Source organism: Cyprinus carpio, unplaced genomic scaffold (genome assembly GCF_018340385.1).
Source record: "Cyprinus carpio isolate SPL01 unplaced genomic scaffold, ASM1834038v1 S000006665, whole genome shotgun sequence".
NCBI lineage: Eukaryota > Metazoa > Chordata > Actinopteri > Cypriniformes > Cyprinidae > Cyprinus > Cyprinus carpio.
In genome coordinates this window covers 345,369-364,030 of record NW_024879288.1, presented here as the reverse complement: position 1 = coordinate 364,030, position 18,662 = coordinate 345,369, and the positions used below count along the sequence as shown (strand labels likewise).

General features: G+C 35.5%; 1 protein-coding gene and 1 pseudogene across 1 annotated transcript; one reads left to right on the top strand and one right to left on the bottom strand.

Moving 5' to 3' along the window:
• The first annotated feature begins 1,116 nt into the window (after positions 1-1,116).
• Positions 1,117-4,624, top strand: LOC109106384 (annotated as a pseudogene).
• A 9,903-nt stretch (positions 4,625-14,527) lies between these two features.
• Positions 14,528-16,632, bottom strand: LOC109106383 (C3a anaphylatoxin chemotactic receptor-like). The gene has a single exon (XM_042755315.1). It carries the CDS (start codon positions 16,578-16,580, stop codon positions 15,582-15,584), a length of 999 nt encoding a protein of 332 aa, XP_042611249.1. The 5' UTR covers positions 16,581-16,632; the 3' UTR covers positions 14,528-15,581.
• Between the last annotated feature and the right edge of the window lie 2,030 nt (positions 16,633-18,662).

Here is an 18,662-nt window from a genome sequence, read left to right as displayed (position 1 = left end):
AAAGGCGCTCTCGGCATTTAAACAGCGGTGGTGATGAGCCTCGAATTACATCAGGTGTGCCCCATCACATGCTGCCAGCCCTGGCTCGTCCAGCGCCCCTTCTCTCTCACACATCCATTCCTCTCAGGAGCCTGGTGAAGGGCGGCGATTAAGGGACGGGGTGACGATGATAATTAGGGGGGAGGCAGCCAACTCGTCACACATGTCCCAGGTTAAATATTGATTTTCCCACACCTGTCAGTTCCCTCATTATCCTGCCTTTATTACCCATGTCCTTTCAGTTCAGTTTTGTCGGGTCTACAAGTGCGTGTGTCTTCCTCCTGTTTCCTTTGTTGGATTTACCCATGTGTTGGATTAATAAGACTTTCGCTTATCCTTGGCTCCGTGTTCCTTCCTGCACAGTAGAGTGACACAAGGATACAGCGTAATCTACTAGAGTCAATTATTACAGAGTAAAACAGAATACAATGAAATTTAACAATTTATTATCAGTCAGGTAAATATGTATTATGCCAATTACATAGCAAATTCAAAGATATCAAATCAATACAATAAATCAAATTCTCGAAAATAAATCTAAGAGTAAGATGCATACCTGGCTTTTACAAAAATACATAGAATGAAGTGTGTGGACACACTTCATACCACAGGCTCATTCTGGCTACAGAAGGCCCCGACCCTTTTGCTGCAATCCTTTAAATACAACACCAAGATATAACATCCCCCAAATGGAGGCATGTACAAACAGAATTTGCATTAAGCCAGGTGCCAGACCTGGGTGGTTTACACCTCAATGGGAACAGAAAGTAATTTACACGGAAGACCCTGGGAAAGGGCACTCCCATTACAGTAAGCAAAATATCTCTTAACTCTTAAGATCTGAATTATCTTTTAGTCTATTTTTGTAAGATTGAGACCATTGTACCACGCTCCCTGAGACTATACAAATGATACCAAACATGACTGTAAATATTACTTGCATTAGAACATAATACTATTGACCATTCTGAGTGAACCAAGTAAAGGGGGGATGGGTAGGAGGAAGGAAGGGGATGAGAAGGAACTGATATATATGTGAGATAGGCGTTTCCTGCACCTCCACTCTGTGGGGTGTCTCGAAGACGCCCGTGTATGTTTGTATTGTCTGTTTCTCAGGAGATCAAAGTATCTGAGATTCTTTGAGGTTCTTTCATCTTTACAATTGCTTCAAGTAGTAACCAGTGGCAAGTGCCACTAGTTAGTACAGAGCAGCTGGTGAGGTGAGTACAAGTTTGTAAGGCATTATTTGATCTGTAAAACTCAAGTGTGATTTAAAACATATAAACATATGATCATTGACATACAAGTGACTGCATAGTTAATGATTTAAATTAAACATATTAATGTTTATTTAAAAATAATTCTGTTTAATAATATTGAATAGTTCCCTTTGTCAAATTGCTTATTTTCCACACATGTAAGCAATGTTCCTTCTAATTTTTTTTCTTGCTGAGCAAAACTTTTCTCTATTGGTCAGACATTTTTGCAACCTGAGCAAAAACATTCTTTATACCTTTATATCTGTACAGCGCACACACAAAGTGTGTAACTTTTAACTTTAATGTGCTATTTATATTAGATTGACTCTTTTAAGGGTTCTCTCATTTTAGGTTGCTTGACAAAGCATTTTTTACAGTGCTGTGCCAGCAGGAATTTCTATTAAAAATCATTGAAATAAAACCTCACACAGAACAGTTCAATTCTTTATAATAATGTAATGTAATGTAATATAATATAATTAATATATAGCTAATATTTAAAAAATAAAGCAGAATTCCCTTTTTGAGATCAACTATTTATTAGTCTTATAATTTATAAAAAACAATTTTTTTTATAAATATTTAAAACAAAAGTATAGTAGAGATTGCATACTACTAAACCAGTAAATGTGTAAGAGTTTTGTTACTGTTCTGTGCCCATCATCTGCTATTTCTAGCACTTAATCAAGCCACTCTTCTTTAAAACATGATGACGTTTTATTTCATTTTATTTCATGTCATTAACTTTGCGTTAGCTCTTGTGTGGAGCTATTTCATCCACAACCATTAATTAATTTGATTTCTACAGCGACTGATTTGGCGCACATCTTGTCTTTCCATGAAACCTGTAAATCGCATTCACCGGTTCTAAATCTATAGCAACACCAACTCTATAGTGGTTTGCAATTATTTCGCATTTACCATAATTCAGTCAAATGGCTTTCCCATTTAATTTTTGCGCCTGTCACATTATTTCTTCTGTCGTGACTGCGCAGCTTAGAGGGAACATTGTTCGTAATCACTTTGGATAAAAGAATCTGCTAATTGAATGAATAAATGTTTGACGGTGATAATATATGATATTTACAGGATAAGCAGAGGGCTTTGGACAGCAGCAACTCAAGCAAAATGAACCAGACATATAGTGATTATGATAATGTTTCTGACTATGTCTACAAAAATGTTTGTCAGAATTGTTTTAATGAGCTGAGGAATTTTACGAGAGTGAGTTCTCTGGTCTTCTTCTACCTGACCTTGATCCTCGGCATTCCTGGAAATGTATTTGTCATGTATGTTGCTGGATTGAAGATGAAGAGGACTGTTAATACAGTAGGGTTTCTCAATCTAGCAATTGCTGACTTCTTGTGCTGCCTTCTCACTCTTTACTACGTAACAAAGAGTGCTTTTGGCTACTGGCCATACGGATCCATAATGTGCAAGATTTTCCCCTTCATTATGTTCATCACCATGTTTGCCAGCGTTTTCACCTTTTGATTTTTATTTGTGTGTATTTTTTTGTTCAGGTGATCACGCCGGTTTGGGCTCAGAATCATCGCAGCTTGTTCATCGCACGACTGTCCTGTTTAATGGTTTGGATTCTGGCTTCAATTCTTAGTCTGCCTTTCATGGTGTTAGCAACGTTTTACACAAAAAATAATGAAACATACTGCCTGTATCATCAACTTGATGAATACCATTTTAAATTGTTTGGAAGGTTTAGCATAATCAGATTTGTGTTTGGCTTTTTGGTTCCTCTCATATGCATCACAACATGCTACGGATTCATTGCACACAAGTTAGGCAGGAGTCATATTCACTCTGGACGAGCGTTTCGCATCATGTTTGCTGTAATCGTGGCCTTTTTTCTTTGCTGGATGCCGTATCACATAATAGATTTGATAATAATGTACGGAGAGAAATCCAGTTCCTCGGTGGCTGTGGCACTGTATCCATTGGCAATGTCTTTGGCGTATTTCAACAGCTGTCTGAACCCCATTCTGTATGTTTTCATGGGGCAGGATTTTAAGAGCAATGTTAAACTTTCTCTAAGACGTGTTTTTGAAAGAGTTTTCTCTGAGGAGGGAACACAAGCATCACAATCCACACAGTCACAACAAATGCACCCAGTGTAGTTAAGAAGATACCAACTCAGTTTTCTGATTGATTTTTATTTCTATTCTAATAATGTTCTAATTATTTATTTTCTAAATTCATCAACTCCAAGTCAGCAAGTCATCTAACTCTTATTCATCATTCCTGTGTGCTTCTCTCTGTGTTGTTGATGTATTTTCAGTGATTGGTGATTTGTGAACTATCGTCAAAGATTAACATCACAATGATGGAACACTGATGCTTGATTAACTTTTTTGGTTGCTATCAGCCTAGAAAAAGCTTGTAATATTTCAGTAATAATAGCATGTGGTTTCTATGCTGAATTCATGAAGAAAATTAAAAATGTAATTTAAAGGTTGCAATTGTGAATATAACAAAAACTCTCCCTTATCACAGTGATTTAGTCATTTTGGTGTTTTTCTACTTTAGTGTTATGGATTTATGGAGTTGATAACTCAAAAGCAAAGCCCATGATGTATAAACATTGTTTTAAATATAAAATGCAAAAAGTAAATTTTTTATCATTATTGTAATGTTTATTGAACCTTTAATTCACTTGTAATTTGAATTTTTTTTATTTAAAATGAGGACACACATTTGGAGGAAATTACTAAGAAAACGCTGCAACAAAACAACTTCCTCATTTTCATCACGACAGGAAAGTGACCAGGAGACACTTGTTAAATTAAATGTCAGATAAATATTTTAAGATTCCAAATACTTTGCTGCCAAATGCATTATCATAAATGCAAATGCAAATAAAATTAATGTGAAAATGTTCTCTTATAAAACTTTCTGTACTATAAAATGCTATAAAAGCGACCTGATTCTGGATCAGTGTGAGCAGTATTAATTCTGCACGTCTTTTGTAGTATAAATAGTGTGAGTAGTTTATTCATATTATTATTATTGAGCTTGCTAAGTCTAAAATACTGAGAACCTACATGTGTTTGACCCATGTGGTGCAAAGGATTTATGACATCATGTCTCATATGATGGCAAAAAGAGCAAACTATTAGGCTATTCTTAAAGAGGGAAATGTCGTAAAACAGAGTTGAACAGAAAGTGAGCAACCATGACAAATTATGAATAGTGTTTTTCTCAGTTGTACATATAACTGTCTATTGTTATATATCTGTACATACAATTGTCAATTTGTATATTTTTATTTCTTATTTACTTGTTCTATTTTTTTTCTGTTCTGTTCTGTTCTGTCATTGTGTTACACTGTGGAAGCTTCTGTCATGAAAACAAATTCCTTGTATGTATGTAAACATGCCTGGCAATAAAAGCTCATTCTATTCTATTCTATTCTATTCTATTCTATTCTATTCTATTCTATTCTATTCTGTTCTGTTCTGTTCTCAGAAAAAGCACAAAGCATTAAAAGCCCATACAGTAAATGTATGATATTTATCTTTTATTAAAAACAAGACTCTATTCTATGTAACACAAAGAGCCTTATATGAAAGACAGATGCTTGATTGCAGGATCAGATTGAGTTTAATGGTGTATGTCTGCAACAGCGTTTTTCTGTCCCAAAGGCTGCATCAAAAAACTATTTAACTCATTTAAGTTAAAGAACTAGACTTTCATACTGATATATAATATCAGGCATTCTTGTGAAGTGTATTAGAGAAGTGCTTTTGGTTTAAAATCATTCAAGCCGTCTAAACTCTTAAAATGCCTTGAACCCTCTGAGCTCTTCTTATTTGTTGCTCTCTCATGCTCTCGATCACATGCTGGTTCCGAAACTGAAGTCTCTGGACCCACTCCTCACGTAACCTGAAAGAAAACATTGAGTATTTATTGCTGTATGCACACATAGACTTTACTGTAACACAGTCATTTGTTGCCACAGGTTAAGAAGGTCCTACATACACAAAACTCTTCTTAATGATGATACAAGTGATTTTGGAGAGTTTGGATCTCAGCAAATATATTTCATTTTTATGAACAGTTAAACATTCACTAATTAATTTGAAATCTAAATGACCATTCAAAAGTTTGGAATAAAAAATATGTTTTTAAGGTTTTTGAAACAAGTCTCCTTTGCTCAACAAGGCTTTAATAATAATAATAATAATAAAAAGTGATGTGATGTACAGCCAAGTATGGTGACCCATACTCAGAATTCATGCTCTGCATTTAACCCATCCAAAGTGCACACGCACACACACACACACACACACACACACCTGGAGAAGTGGGCAGCCATTTATGCTGCGGTGTCGCAGGAGCAGTTGGGGGTTCGGTGCCTTGCTCAAGGGCACCTCAGTCGTGGTATTGCCGGCCCAAGACTCAAACCCACAACCTTAGGGGTTAAGAGTCAAACTCTCTAACCATTAGGCCACGACTTCCCCACACATGACTTTCCTTTTGATCAAAAATACAGAAAAAAAAGTAAAATTGTAAAATATTGTGATTTACTGTTTTCTTTGTGAATATTTTATAAAATGCAGTATATTTCTGTGATCAAAGCTGAATTTTCAGCTTTGATCACATGATCACATGATCCTTCAGAAATCCTTCAGAAATCATTCAAATATTCTGATTTGCCGCTCATTTATTATCAGTTATTATTGGTGCACTATTAAAAATACATGGTTCTCATTATTATCAATGCTAAAAACTATTTATTTATTTTTTAAATTTTGTGCTTAATATTTTTGTGGAAATGGAAGAATGTGTATTTCAAATAGAAATATTATACAGTATAACATTATAAATGTATTTTTTGATCAATTGAATGCATCCGTGCTGAGAAAAAAATAAAAAATAAAATCATGGTTTTTACAAAAATAAGAAGTAATTAAGTTTTCAACATTGATGATATTTTTTTTTCTTACAGCAAATCAGCATATTAGAATGATGTCTGATGTGAAGTGTGTATTTGATATTTATATTGATTAATTTTATGTATATTTTTATATTAATATTGTATAATGTATTTAATATAATTTATAACTAAATAACTAGAAGTTATGTTATGTAAAATTACCTGGTTAATCTTTTGAAATGTTTCATAGAAATAAACAAAATTTTATAATGCAATATTGCAGAATAGAATTTAATATTTCTAAATAGGTTGCATAATAACAAAACCATTTTAGTTCATTTTTTATTAGCCACTTCTATAATAATCTACTCTGACACTCCTGTAAATTCTGACTTACATGTAGCCAACATTGCTCAGATTTGGATCTGAGTATTAATAAACCCTTGGATTTGCTATCAAGCCGGCTGCGGTTCATCTGTATGAACAATGTATTCATTACACACTCAGAAAGCTGCCCTCTTCTCTAAAGCTGTTTCTACTGCAACACACTGCCTTTGATTTAAATGAGCTCCAAAGCCTGGAGATTTGTACCAGTGTATGTGCTAATCCACATGACCTTCCTGAAGGAAACACTAGAGGGCAGCAAAAACAAGCAACAGAAGCCTGTCTGGATTTGATGGACTTTCATTGTGATGCTTTCATTTCCAAAAGCCAGAAACTGTTTATGGATCCTAAACTAGGTCAGAAAAAAAAAACAATTATGAGTTTTTCATTCCAGCAAGTTGGATTTTGTGACTCAAGGTCATTTATCAATATTATCTTTTCATTTCAGTTCATTCGACCTAATCTTTCCTTGCAATTACCACCCAAGAAAATTAGCTTGAAAAGTGACAAATGGAAAGAAAAGCAACACACTGGATGAAGTTATTCTGTAGCAGCAATTATCAAAGAAGAGATCTGATTCTCTGTGATACACAATTGGATAAAGCGCTGGTTCTTCATTCTCGAGTCTTCATTTCCCATCTTCTGAATGTGGCTTTCGATCTTCTCTTCCCAATACTTCTTCAGCCCGTATTTATCATGAATACGTGCCAAATTAATCATCTGAAACAATGAAAACGGGTGAAGAATAGCTGTGCATCAGTGATTGTGGTATTCCTCCCAACTATAATGAATCGTCATCTTTCATCGGAGCATGCAATATCTGTAGATCAGGGCTGGACGAGGAAACCAAGGATGAATGAGGGCTGGATGGGACCAGCGGAGACGACGGAGAGGGGAGAGGAGAGAGGGGGCAGAGGGGGCAGTTCAACTTCCGGTTCAGACTCCCAGTCTATGAGATCCTCCTCCTCGTTTTGGCCCTTTTGCCATGCCATATCCAGCTCACTCTCAGCCATGGTGCAGGGGGCAGAGCTCTTCTCCGTGCTCACCCTGTCCGTGCCTTTCTCCCTCGCGGCAGGCGGTGTTGCCGGCTCACACACCTGGACTGACGTCACGCGTCTGGCTCCACGGCGCTCCTCAGATCTGACGCTCTATGTGGCGATGGCTCGTCGTTCACGGCGGGCTCTGGCTATCTGTCAGCGGCTGGCTCGGGCATGCGCTCCGCACATCGGGGAGATGGTGGGCTGGGCTCTGGGTCCGGAGTGGACCTGGCGAGATCCCTCATAGGGCAGCCGGTGAGAGGTGACCCGTTTCTCGCCAGAGTCCACTCCACGAATGCGGTGAATTCCTCCCGAGGACCATCTTCGGACGACAAACACTCTGCACTCGGCGTTCAGGCTCGCCTCATAGAAAGCACAGAGCGCATCATCTGGGTAGCTGGTGATGTGAGCTGGCAACAGGAACTGTCTGGCATGGTCCTCGAGAGATCGTCCTTCCTGCTCCGGTAGGAGGAGGAGAAATTCGGGGCGAAGGAGGGGATCCATGAAACACTATGGAAAGAAAAAACTGAGGAAAAACCAGAAAGAAAACGGAGGGTTGACAAACAGAGGTAACTGTTCTAGGTCCGGTATTCTGTCACAATCTGGTGCACGAGGGAACAATCGAGAACGAAGATGAAATAAAGTCTTTAATAATCCACAAGAGGGTACTCCACAGAGAGGGTATGAACACCACATACACATCAAAGTAAACTCAATACCGGACAACCAAGACTGAACAGAGTACAACTTATAAGGGAAACGTTAATGAGGATAATGACTGACACACACCTGAACATAATGACATAATCAAGGGAAAACAGAACCCTAGGTCATACTGAGCACATGTGGATGGAACACATGGAGGGAAAACACAAGGTAATGAATCCAGGGGTGTGACAAGAACATTATTTAAAGGTTACACTTTTTTTTTTATATTTTTTATTTTATTTTTTTCCAACTTTATTTTTATTTTTTACCCAAAATTTTGTTGTGCGTTTTTGTCAACTTTATTATTTTTTTTTTTATTTTTTTTTTTACCTGTATCTACTGTATGTAATATATTAATTATTTTTTATTAACATTTTTTAAGTTAGTAGTACATAAAGTTAAACTAAATGAAAATGAGAAATGTTGCTTTGGTAAGCAGCTGAAATAAAATATATTTTATTTTACTATAGCTATAGATTTTATTTCAGTTAAAGTTTATTTTATAAGTTTACGGTTTTAAATTAGTTAACTATAAAAACGCTGGTAGGAAATAGATGAATAATTTTTGTTGGCTTTACTGAAACTGGCATGGATTTCCCAGCATGCTTTACATGGGAATGGATTGGGAGGATAAATGCTGAAATTCAGTACATTTTTGTGTTTTTGAGCAAAGGGATACACTTGTTAGTGTTTAATGATCGTTCATGTTATTAATAGCCTATATACAAATATATTTGTAGTATATTCCAATTTAAAACAACTTAAAACATTTTTACGCATTTAATCATACATTTTATGTATGTTAACTTTTGTTATGCACTTATTTACAGCAATCGATTTATACTTTATAATAATGGTAATTAGTAGACTATAAAGTACTTTATTTACATGAGTTTGCTTTGCTGCATGGGAGTGCTCCAGTCACTCACAGAAAGGAGTGTGAATGTATGGTTTCCCTACTGATCTGGAGAGGAGAAAAACAATGATGCATCAAGTTTTGTTCAATTAACATTTATTTGTGTAGCACTTTTTAATATACACATTGTTTCAAAGCAGCTTTACAGAAAATGAATGTTTCTACATTACAAATAAGAGTTCTGTTAACAGGTGTAACTGTGCCAAAGCAATGTCCATATGGCAGAAACGTTCTAAAATTAGGCTGTACAAATCATGCAGTTAAGTAAGGTTCAGAACCAATGAAATATATACAGAAACAATGAACAAATTAAAGCAATGGTTACATGGTGTGATCATGTTGATTACAATGCAAGGAAAGTTTATCAGTTTTGTATGTTTATTCAGAGTCAGCTTCATCTGAAGTCCTCTCAAGGGTCTCTTCACAGGTGTTGGGTCATCTGAAGACTTCGTAAGAGGCTGGATATAGTCAGCAGGGGCAATCTATAGATTACACCATCAAAATGTGATGGAATCATACTAAGGAACTGGGACTTTTTCACAAAGACACAAAGAACAGGGAGAGACTTGCCAAAACCAGTGAAGAGACTCATTGTGAGGTGATGTCTCTTTACAGGGAGGCTTCTTTTTCTGTCTTTTCCCTGAAAATATGATTATCTAGTTGTCCATTAATTATGATGATCATTATTTTCAGCCACAAACATGAGGTTAAAGCAACCGCTAGTGTAGAGTAGCGCTTGTTGTTTGTCGTTTCGCCGATCACAAATGCAGACATGGTTTTATGTTTACGCAGCACGATGCAATGCAACGCGTAAAAACACAGTATAAGTCATTATAATCCGTAATTATGTCCCCACTGAATGCAACAAAAACCCAATATAACCCCAATATAACAGCCCACAATATTACATAAATAAAAAAAATGTAATTGAATCCCACATAACATTCATGACATATTTGATTTGACTGGACTTGACATATCATTATCATTAGTACCCAAGGAGCAAAAAAGGCACGTGAATATAAATAAAGCTATTTTTTTCAAGAGCTGAATCTTGCAATTTGGCATTTAAACCAACTGCAGCCAATCAGCAAGCAAAAAGCATTCACATAAATTTTTCTAAACAAGGAAAAACATACTGTGCTTTATCATGTCTAAATGTTTGCTATTGTTTTCACAGGAAATATGGCCGCTGCGCTAAAGCTATGGAAATGATCGTTTAGAAGTGGTAAGTATTGGTGTAAACTAGTGGCTTACACTCAGGGCCATTGCAAGGGGGGTGTGAGGCCCTGTGCGAAGTTGACGTGCGAGGGCCTCTTCAATTGTGTGTGTGTGTGTGTGTGTGTGTGTGTGTGTGTGTGTGTGTGGTGGTGGTGGGGGGTTGCTATAGTAACGAACAAAACTTTAACATGCATCTGATTGATTGTGATGCTGTGCTCACTGACATGCTTGCGCACGAATCACGGTCACGCACACGCTCATAAGGATCTACTGCATAATAATAATAATAATAATAATAATAATAATAATAATAATAATAATAATAAAGCAATTAAAAAAGTAAATAATAATGCTAAAATAAGTTGAAGAGTTCAGATGCAAAAGGCTCTAGGTGTCATCCAACATTTTCTTCTAAAGTGATTCTTTTCTGATGCTCCTATATGTTTATGTTCAGTTACTTTACTTTAATAGGAAAGAAAATAAACTATTAATTGCCATTAAAGTGAAATTACTGAATCTACACATGGGAGCCTGATAAAAATGCTCATTTTAGAAGAAAATTTCGAATGGCACAGAGTCTTTTGGATCTGAACTCTTCATATGAAGTAGTAATCAATTTACACTATTTGAAAATAATATTTTATTTTATTTTAAAATGTGCACACTAACTCTTATTCGTATGTCTAATAGTCGAAAACGCAAACGTCTCTTGTCACATTAATTTATGATTAACATGAATCATGATCGCATATTTTCAATTCAAAATGGAGAAATTTCATAAAAAGTTGAGTAGTTTACATCAGTAGATAGCACATTACTGTTGGTCGCTAAACATTTATGTCGTATAACAGTATTCTAGTACAGTACTACAACTTTACACAAACTCTAGTTGCGTTGTGACAGTGACAGTAAGACCCGCATTCTTTGATTTGACTGGCCATCTCGATTATTTTGACAGTGAGCCTATGTTTGATCAATTTAGCCTTCTCAAATCATCATGACTTGCCTAAAATAAAATCTATAGCCTAGATATAAAACAGTTCAAGAATGTTTAAACGTTAAACCTAGATAGATGTGCGCTATATCCAATAGTTTGTTCATAGAGTGGAAGCTGAAGCGCGCTCTGAAGGACATGGAGACACCAGTACAATCACTTGCATTTTTTTCAGTGGATATGCTGTCATTTTTGCTCATTAAGGTAAGAGTAATGCATCATTCGTAACTATAAAGGGTCTACTTTTATTTGTCTGCACTCACAATATCAACAAAACATTGTGCTTTTATAAAATAAAGAAAAAAGCATGATGCGCTTTCTGCCGTCTTGTCTTGAACAGGAGCGCTTCACAAAAATGAACCGAAACTCAGTTAATACATGCCACACAGACATGATAAATATACCTATAGAAAGCTTTAAATTACCACTTAATGAAATAAAACAAATCAAAAACAAAAACTCATTTTTATTATAGAGTATTGAGTTTTTAAAACTCAACTTTCATTATAATCATAATCCGTAAAGATACACTTCTCTCTAAAGGCGCGTCTAATGAAGAGGTGGCGAGTCAGGATCAGCAACTTTATCCTTGCGACACCGACTCAGAAAACACTTTTTATTAATAAATAATTCAAATATCTCCTTCCTATTTCCCCCTGACAAATTTATGGTAATTACTTTTTCCGATACATTGTGGCAAGCTTAAGCCTATTGCGTGAATTCGAACGTGGAACTGTTCAGCTGCACTGCTGCTGCGGGACAATAAACATCGTCGAGCCGCTCATGACTCCTGTTGTTTCCATCAGCGTGGCAATTTTGATGGATTGATAGATGTCTAAAATATAAAAATAAGGAGAAGCCTAAAACAAGCCTGATGCCCGGCCCACGTCTGAACTATGGCGCGAAAAGTGGCCCGTAGCCCAACCCGTGGGGCGTAAAAAAGTCGGGGTGAGATGCAGGGCCCTAGACCAGCATTTTTATACACAGAGTCTTATACTGTCTATCAGCTATGTCTATTTTAGTCTTTCAAAGGACAAAACAGGTGAAAAAACAGTGATAAAAATTACATAAACACATAAAATTACATCTTGAGGTGCGAGGCCCTGTGCGGTCGCAAACTTGGCACAGCCCTTGCTACGGTACTGCTTAAACTAAGTAATACCAGGCATGAACATTAAGGTAAGAGTACCTTAACGTTGCATCAGAGTACACAGATCCTGATTATAATCAGTCGTTCAGTATCTGAGAACGTACCCAGCACCCCCTGATGTTCTCCGAACGCCCCCATTGAGAAACACTAATCTAGAGCATTATTATAAGGCAAAGTATATGTTTTTTGTATGCTATGGCAGGTTGAAGTTTGTAACCATTTTCTGTTTAATGTTCAATCTTCTTTAATAGTCCTGCAGTGTGACAAATTAAAATTAAATGAACAAATAAAACGCAAAAACTAGTCTAGTAAGTCTAGTAATATGAGATCATAAGATACATGTACAAAACAGGTCTGTTCTTTAAGAAACAAACAAACAAAAAAATGGAAAAAGGTCTGGAAAAAGTCATTGTTACCAGATTTAATGAAGAAAATATCAATAAAAACTACAAATTTTTCACGAAATAAGATTTTTCAACTTTATATAAAGGGATATATAAATCTGAAAAGGAGTGGAAAAGTTGGATTAGGCATAAAATAATGTCTTCAGAATGATTAATATATGTGAAAATTGGCTGAGAATTGAAAAATGTGGCTGACAGTGTAATGTGGCTCAGAGGAAGACAGAAATCATGTCTTTGTATGTTTTCCGCTCATTACTGGAAAATGCAAGATTTCTTCACATTACAAATGGCTATGAAAGTAAATGCTAATAAACATCATATTTTGTGAAAAGTATGATGTTCTCAAGCAAAAACAGGCACTATTTTTGGAATCAGCACCCAAAATGAGTAAGAAACAAGTATTGGATTTCATTCAGCAAATATACAGTGCAGCCTAACATTTATACAAGAAATGCAATAATTGCATATAAAATAAAATAAAATAAAATAAAATAAAATAAAATAAAATAAAATAAAAAAGCAAGTGTAAGATGATGCACAAATACATTTTTCATGTTTGAAATGATAAACCATGTTTTCTTCAAATAATTAATTTTATTGTTGTTGTTGTTTATTTTGTTTGTTTGTTTTATCCTATAAAATGACATCCACACATTTTTATTCTCAAACCACTTGTTAGTCACTGTATCTTAGATCTCGGTTTGATGTGTAATGATTCATTTGACATCTCATATCTCACATTCAGCTGCATATACAAGTATTCCTGTTAAATTAATACGAGGGCTGTTTATCACTTCAGAAAATCTTTAAGCTGACAAGTCTTTCTGACTCTTCTTTGGGAACTGTCAGTGTGTGTTTGTGTTTTTGGGAGCTGGGACGTCTCGTATTGTGTGAGCGTGTGGGTCTTGCAGGACTCTGTGAGCGTGATGAAATTCCCACGCATCATAAACCCTCAGCTATGCCCCTACATGAGTCCTGCGGTAAGGCGGAGATGCCCTAGAGCTGCTTGTCTATTCCAGTTTACGGCTCGTACAGATATCTGGGTTCAGACCTGATGCTTCATCTCAGAGCTTTTTAATGGTGAAGATATCACAGGCGCTCTGAAGAGCTGCTCTTAATACACACACCACAAGTGTTTACTGCAGTGCAGAGCTTCCACAAACTTCATCCAGTGACATTATTAGCTCTGATTCCTGAGCAAGAATCTCTATTAATATTGCTTATATAACTATACATGACTATAATCAATATTAATAGTATATGTATATATATATATATATATTTAATCAATGGTTAAAACGCAGAGGGAAACCAAGATGAAGTGGGCCCCAGGCAAAATTAAAGATGAGGCGCTTCTAAAAGATTATTTTGTTATATATATATATATATATATATATATATATATATATATATATATATATATATATATATATACATATATATATTATTTTATTTACATAACATACAAAAAGTGTAATAGAACATAATTTTTTTATTTTTTAAAACAAAGTGCTTATTCTTTAACAAAATATACAAATTTACGATTGTATGTACAGATATATAACAATAGACAGTTATATGTAGAACTGAGAAAGACACTTCATAATTTGTCATGGTTGCTCACTTTCTGTTCATGAGACATGATGTCATAAATCGTTTGCACCACATGGGTCAAACACATGTAGGTTCTCAGTATTTTAGACTTAGCAAGCTCAATCATAAGAATATGAATAAACTACTCACACTATTTATACTACAAAAGACGTGCAGAATTAATACTGCTCACACTGATCCAGAATCAGGTCACTTTTATAGCATTTACAGAAGGTGTTATAAGAGAACATTTTCAAATTAATTTTATTTGCATTTGCATTTATGATAATGCATTTGGCTTGCAGACCTTTAAGTCTGTCATCTGTCATTTAATTGACGAGTTTCTTCTGGGAAAAAAAAGGAAAAAGAGGAACTTCTTCTTACAAAGTTGTGTTGTCCTCATTTTAAATAAAAAAATTCAAATTACAAGTGAATTAAAGGTTCATTGAACATTACAATAATGATAAAATTTTACTTTTTGCATTTTATATTTAGAAACAATGTTTATACATCATGCACTTTGCTTTTGAGTTATCAACTCCATAACTCCATAACACTAAAGTAGAAACACACCAAAATGACTAAATCACTGTGATAAGGAAGAGTAAAATAAAACCTGTTTTTGTTATATTCACAATTGCAGCCTTTAAATTACATTTTTAATTTTTCTTCATGAATTCAGCATAGAAACTACATGCCATTATTACTGAAATATTACAAGCTTTTTCTAAGCTGATAGCAACCAAAAAAGTTAATCAAGCATCAGTACTCCATCACTGTGATGTTAAGCTTTGACAATAGTTCACAAATCACTGAAAATACATCAACAATAGAGAGAGAAAAACACACAGGAATGATGAATAAGAGTTAGATGACTTGCTGACTTCGAGTTCATGAATTTAGAAAAAAAAAAATTAGAACATTATTAGAATAGTATTAAAAATCAATCATAAAACTCAGTATAAATGAGTTGATATCTTCTTCACTACACTGAGTTCATTTGTTGTGACTGTGTGGATCGTGACGCTTGTGTTCCCTCCTCAGAGAAAACTCTTTCAAAAACACGTCTTAGAGAAAGTTCAACATTGTTCTTAAAATCCTGCCCCATGAAAACATACAGAATGGGGTTCAGACAGCTGTTGAAAAACGCCAAAGAGATGGCCAACGGAAACACTTCCAAAGCCACCAATGAACTGGATTTCTTTCCGTAAATGATTATCAAATGCACTATGTGATAGGGCAGCCAACACAGAAAAAAGGCCACGATTACAGCAAACATGATGCGAAACGCTCGTCCAGAGTGAAAATGACTCCTGCCTAACTTGCGTGCGATGAATCCGTAGCATGTTATGATGCATATGAGAGGAACCAAAAAGCCAAACACAAATCTAATGATGCTTAACCTTAAATACAATTCAGAATGTTCTTCATTACGTTGATAAGGCAGGCAGCGTGTTTTATTATTTTCTGTGTAAGTCTTTCTTAACGTCATAAAAGGCAGACTAAGAACTGAAGCCAGAATCCAAGCCGCTGCACAGGACAGTCGTGCGATGAACAAGCTGCGATGATTCTGAGCCCAAACCGGCGTGATCACCTGAACAAACCGATCCAGACTAATCAAGTTCAAGGTGAAAACGCTGGCAAACATGGTGATGAGCATAATGAAGGGGAGAATCTTGCACATTATGGATCCGTACGGCCAGTGATTATCAAAAGCGCTCTTGGTCACGTTGAAAAGAGTGGAAAGGCAGCTCAAGAAGTCGGCAATCGCTAGATTGAGAAACCCTACTGTATTAACAGTCCTCTTCATCTTCAATCCAGCAACATACACGACAAATGCATTTCCAGGAACGCCGAGGATCAAGGTCAGGTAGTAGAAGACCAGAGAAATCTCTGTCATAGAATTCTCCAGCTCATCAAAACAATTCTGACAAACATTTTTGTAGACATAGTCAGAAACATAATCAGTACATGTCTGGTTCATTTTGCTTGAGTTGCTGCTGTCCAAAGTCCTCTGCTTATCCTGTAAATATCATATATTATCAGCGTCAAACATTTATTCATTCAATTAGCAGATTCTTTTATCCAAAGTGACTTATGAACAATGTTCCCTCTAATCTGCGCAGTCGCGACAGAAGAAATAATGTGACAGGCGCAAAAATGAATTGGGAAAGCCATTTGACTGAATTCTAGTAAATGTGAGATAATTGCAATGCTTGGGCAAACTCAGAGCCGGCGCCAGCGCAGCACTGATGAGGGGACGGCCGAGGTGACGAAAGGGGGCGATGACATAGCACAGAGTAAAAGTTAAAAAAAAAAAAAAACCTTTGTGTCCCATTCACGTATTTATCGGTCCGATATTACTGCAACTATTAGAATACAGGGTTCACACATAGAGTTTTGGTCGCGAGGGAGGTTAGTGGAAGGTTTTTTTTTTTTTTTTTTTTTTTTAAAGTGTAAGGTCTAGAGACGTGTTTTAGAAGCTGATTTTCTTTGAACTTGAGTGCCGTGTTTTAGAATGATGTAGGGCTATTATGCACGAGAAGCTGCTAAAGACCTGAGACCAGAGCGCAGCATTCAAGACGTCGAGTAGCGCATTTACATTGAAATACAATGGAATAGTAGCCTACAGCAGTGGAATGAAAAATGCTTTCTGAGTGAATGAACCTATTAAAAGCTACTTAGCAAATACAGATTACAGAGTACTGAATAAAACAAAATCGCATAGCCACCAAATTCAAAAATCTGACATCCAGGAAATAAAAATGTGAGCAGTTTTAGGCAGCAGTTTTACCACAAAATGATACCACCACAACCACAACTGTGTCTGCTTAACAATGAAACACAAGCTCATTGCGACCGATTCCCTGACATAATACATTCATTGCGACCCATTTAACAGCATCATTTTAAGTTAGAACAACTTGAACAGCAACAAACAATAACAATACAGCGAAATAATTAACAAACTACGATCATCAAAAAATATTTCATCTTAACTTACTCAGTAGTGCTGCTTTCATAGTTGCACCGCTTGCACGGGAATTTGTGTCAGAGTAACAATTAAAATGTGACTTTGTGAAATGGACTGTTTGTTGCTATAATAGCATCATATTAATGCTAGAAAGCCTATGCTTTTGGCAACTATATTTTTTAAATAAACCATTATATTTCATAATTAAAATCTATTTTCCCATTCATCTTGGGTGAGGGGGCGGGATAGTCCGAGTTAGTGTTGTTATAGAGTTAGAACCGGCGAATGCGGTTTACAGGTTTCATGGAAAGACAAGATGTGCGCCAAATCAGTCGCTGTAGAGATCGAATTCATTAATGGTTGTGGGCGAAATAGCTCAACATAAGAGCCAACACAAACGAAATGATGTGTGAAATAAAACGTCATCATGTTTTAAAGAAGACTGGCTTGATTAAGTGGTGGAAATAGCAGATGATGGGCACAGAACAGAAACAAAACTCTTACACATTTACAGGTGTAGCAGTGTGCTTTTTAAAAATATATTTATTAAACACACACACACACACACACACACACACACATATATATATATATATATATATATATATATATATATATATATATATATATATATATATATATATATATATATATAAGACTAATAAATAGTTGATCTCAAAATGGGGATTCTGCTTCATTTTTTTTCATATTAGCTATATATTAATTAGGCTATATTATATAACATTATATTATTATAAAGAATTTAACTTTTCTGTGTGAGGTTTTTTTAAATGATTTTTAATAGAATTTCTTGGTGACACAGCACTGTAAAAAATGTTTTCTCAAAAATGAGAGAACTCTAAAATATAATCTAAACTGCACATTAAAGTTAAAAGTTACACACTTTATTTGTGTGTCCGCTGTACAGATATAAAGGTATAAAGAATGTTCGGCTCAGGTTGCCAAAAATTCCGACCAATAGAGAAAACTTTTGTTCAAACAAATTAGAAGGAACATTGCTTAAATGTGTGGAAAATAATTTGCCTTTGCCTTTGAATTTGACAAAGGCAACTATTCAATATTATTAAACAA